This window comes from Electrophorus electricus, chromosome 12, assembly GCF_013358815.1.
Source record: "Electrophorus electricus isolate fEleEle1 chromosome 12, fEleEle1.pri, whole genome shotgun sequence".
Lineage (NCBI taxonomy): Eukaryota > Metazoa > Chordata > Actinopteri > Gymnotiformes > Gymnotidae > Electrophorus > Electrophorus electricus.
In genome coordinates, this window is record NC_049546.1 from 1,372,213 (window position 1) to 1,374,712 (window position 2,500).

Genomic DNA, 2,500 nt, shown 5'->3' on the forward strand with positions numbered 1-2,500 from the left:
TGACCCGCAGCTCCTCAGTACCTCGCCCGGCCAGCGTGAGGTTGCGCACGCCTGCGGGCACTGAGCCCACAGAAAGCACGTGAGTGGAGGAGAGGGAGAACACAGTGCACGTGAGTGGAGGAGAGGGGGAACACGGCGCACGTGAGCGGAGGAGGGGGGAACACGGCGCACGTGAGCGGAGGAGATGGAGAACACAGCACACGTGAGCGGAGGAGAGGGGGAACATGGCGCACGTGAGCGGAGGAGGGGGGAACACAGCGCACGTGAGCGGAGGAGATGGAGAACACAGCACACGTGAGCGGAGGAGAGCGGGAACACAGGGCACGTGAGCGGAGGAGGGGGGAACACGGCGCACGTGAGCGGAGGAGAGGGGGAACACGGGGCATGTGAGCGGAGGAGAGGGGGAACACGGCGCACGTGAGTGGAGGAGGGGGAACACAGCACGCGTGAGCGGAGGAGAGGGAGAACACGGCACACGTGAGCGGAGGAGGGGGGAACACACCGCACGTGAGCGGAGGAGATGGAGAACACAGCACACGTGAGCGGAGGAGAGGGAGAACACGGTGCACGTGAGCGGAGGAGAGGGGGAACACGGCGCACGTGAGCGGAGGAGATGGAGAACACAGCGCACGTGAGCGGAGGAGAGGGGGAACACGAGGCATGTGAGCGGAGGAGAGGGGGAACACGGGGCATGTGAGCGGAGGAGAGGGGGAACACGGCGCATGTGAGCGGAGGAGAGGGGGAACACAGCGCACGTGAGCGGAGGAGATGGAGAACACAGCACACGTGAGCGGAGGAGAGGGGGAACAGCACACGTGAGCGGAGGAGAGGGGGAACACAGCGCACGTGAGCGGAGGAGAGGGGGAACACAGCGCACGTGAGCGGAGGAGCGGGGGAACACGGCGCACGTGAGCGGAGGAGAGGGGGAACACGGCACACGTGAGCGGAGATGAGGGGGAACACGGGGCAAGTGAGCGGAGGAGAGGGGGAACACGGCGCACGTGAGCGGAGGGAGGAGAGGAGAACACGGTGCACGTGAGCGGAGGAGAGGGGGAACACGGTGCACGTGAGCGGAGGAGAGGGGGAACATGGCGCATGTGAGCGGAGGAGATGGAGAACACAGCACACGTGAGCGGAGGAGAGGGAGAACACAGCACACGTGAGCGGATGAGATGGAGAACACAGCACACGTGAGCGGGGGGAGGGAGAACACAGCGCACGTGAGCGGAGGTGGGGGGAACACACCGCACGTGAGCGGAGGAGAGGGGGAACACAGCGCACGTGAGTGGAGGAGAGAGAGAGAACACAGCACACATAAGCTGAGTTAACAGAGACTCTCAAACTGTGAGGCTAAATGCCAGTAATAAGATTTTACGTGATGATTTTATATTTTATGATTTTGTATTTTATTTAACATTGTAAACAATGTACAAAAAGAAAACAGTTACCTAAAAAATTTGTAGGAAACAAAAGATTAACAAACATTCGGTTTATTTACATCTAAAACTCTTCAAACTTCTCATGATCATTTATTACTTTTGAACAGTTTCTATGACGTTACTGTCAGACTACTGTCTCATTACACGTGTACTCACGTGTGCGTCCGTGCGTGGACACGCTGGACACGTACTTCCCACTCCACGTGCTGACGATGACCGTGTAGAGGCGGCCTGGTACCAGGCCCGTGAACACACACTCGTTCTGATACCGAGGGACCGTCTGGTTCTGGTGGAAGATGTTGTTGTGTTTGATGGCCACCTGGTAAAAGTCAAAGTCTCCAGCCACGTGGCGCCAGTACACCCTGAGAGAGTCTTCTCGTGCCATGTGGGTCGCCGTCGGGGTCAAGACAGGGGACGGTTCTGAGGACGGAGATGTAAACACGACCCCGGCAACATAAACACGCAAGCACACGGACAACAATATCAACACAGTCTCAATATCCACACACATGTGTTGTATGTGTTGGAGACCTTATTTGCATAATGCAGTCTTCTGTATTGTGAAGGTCAATATGAATTAATTATGCAAAGAAAAAGCACTTAGCAGCTTTAAATAGGGAAAGGTGGAGTGGAGATTGCGAATGCTTACGTGTTCGCTCCTGGACCACTGTGTGGTTCTCGTACACACCACTGCGGGTGGAGACAGAGATGTTATAGAGACGTCCAGGCACCAGAGACTTAAACACACACTCCGGACTGGCTTTGGACACGGTCAGAGAGTGGACCGTCTTCTCCTGGTCACTCAGGGTCACCAGGTAGCTGTCCACGTCACCGTGTGCTGCCCTCCAGGACACACTGAGGAAGTCCATTCTGCCATTGTTGCTTACCAACACCTCACGGACTGCAGCAGGCACTGCCAATCAAATAAAGAGAAACGGATCATCTCCAGGCACTGCCAATCAAATAAAGAGAAACAGATCATCTCCAGGCACTGCCTATCAAATAAAGAGAAACGGATCATCTGCAGGCACTGCCAATCAAATAAAGAGAAACGGATCATC

The 2,500-nt window shown here is 56.2% G+C and overlaps 1 protein-coding gene across 1 annotated transcript in view; it reads right to left on the reverse strand.

The window, feature by feature from the left end:
* Window positions 1-2,500, reverse strand: part of LOC113588414 (receptor-type tyrosine-protein phosphatase beta-like) — a 26,557-nt gene that overhangs the window by 12,872 nt on the left and 11,185 nt on the right. The window contains 3 exon segments of the mRNA XM_035532338.1: window positions 1-60; window positions 1,596-1,859; window positions 2,089-2,352. The exon segment at window positions 1-60 is cut by the window's left edge and continues 147 nt beyond it. Coding sequence (XP_035388231.1) covers window positions 1-60; window positions 1,596-1,859; window positions 2,089-2,352 — 588 coding nt within the window.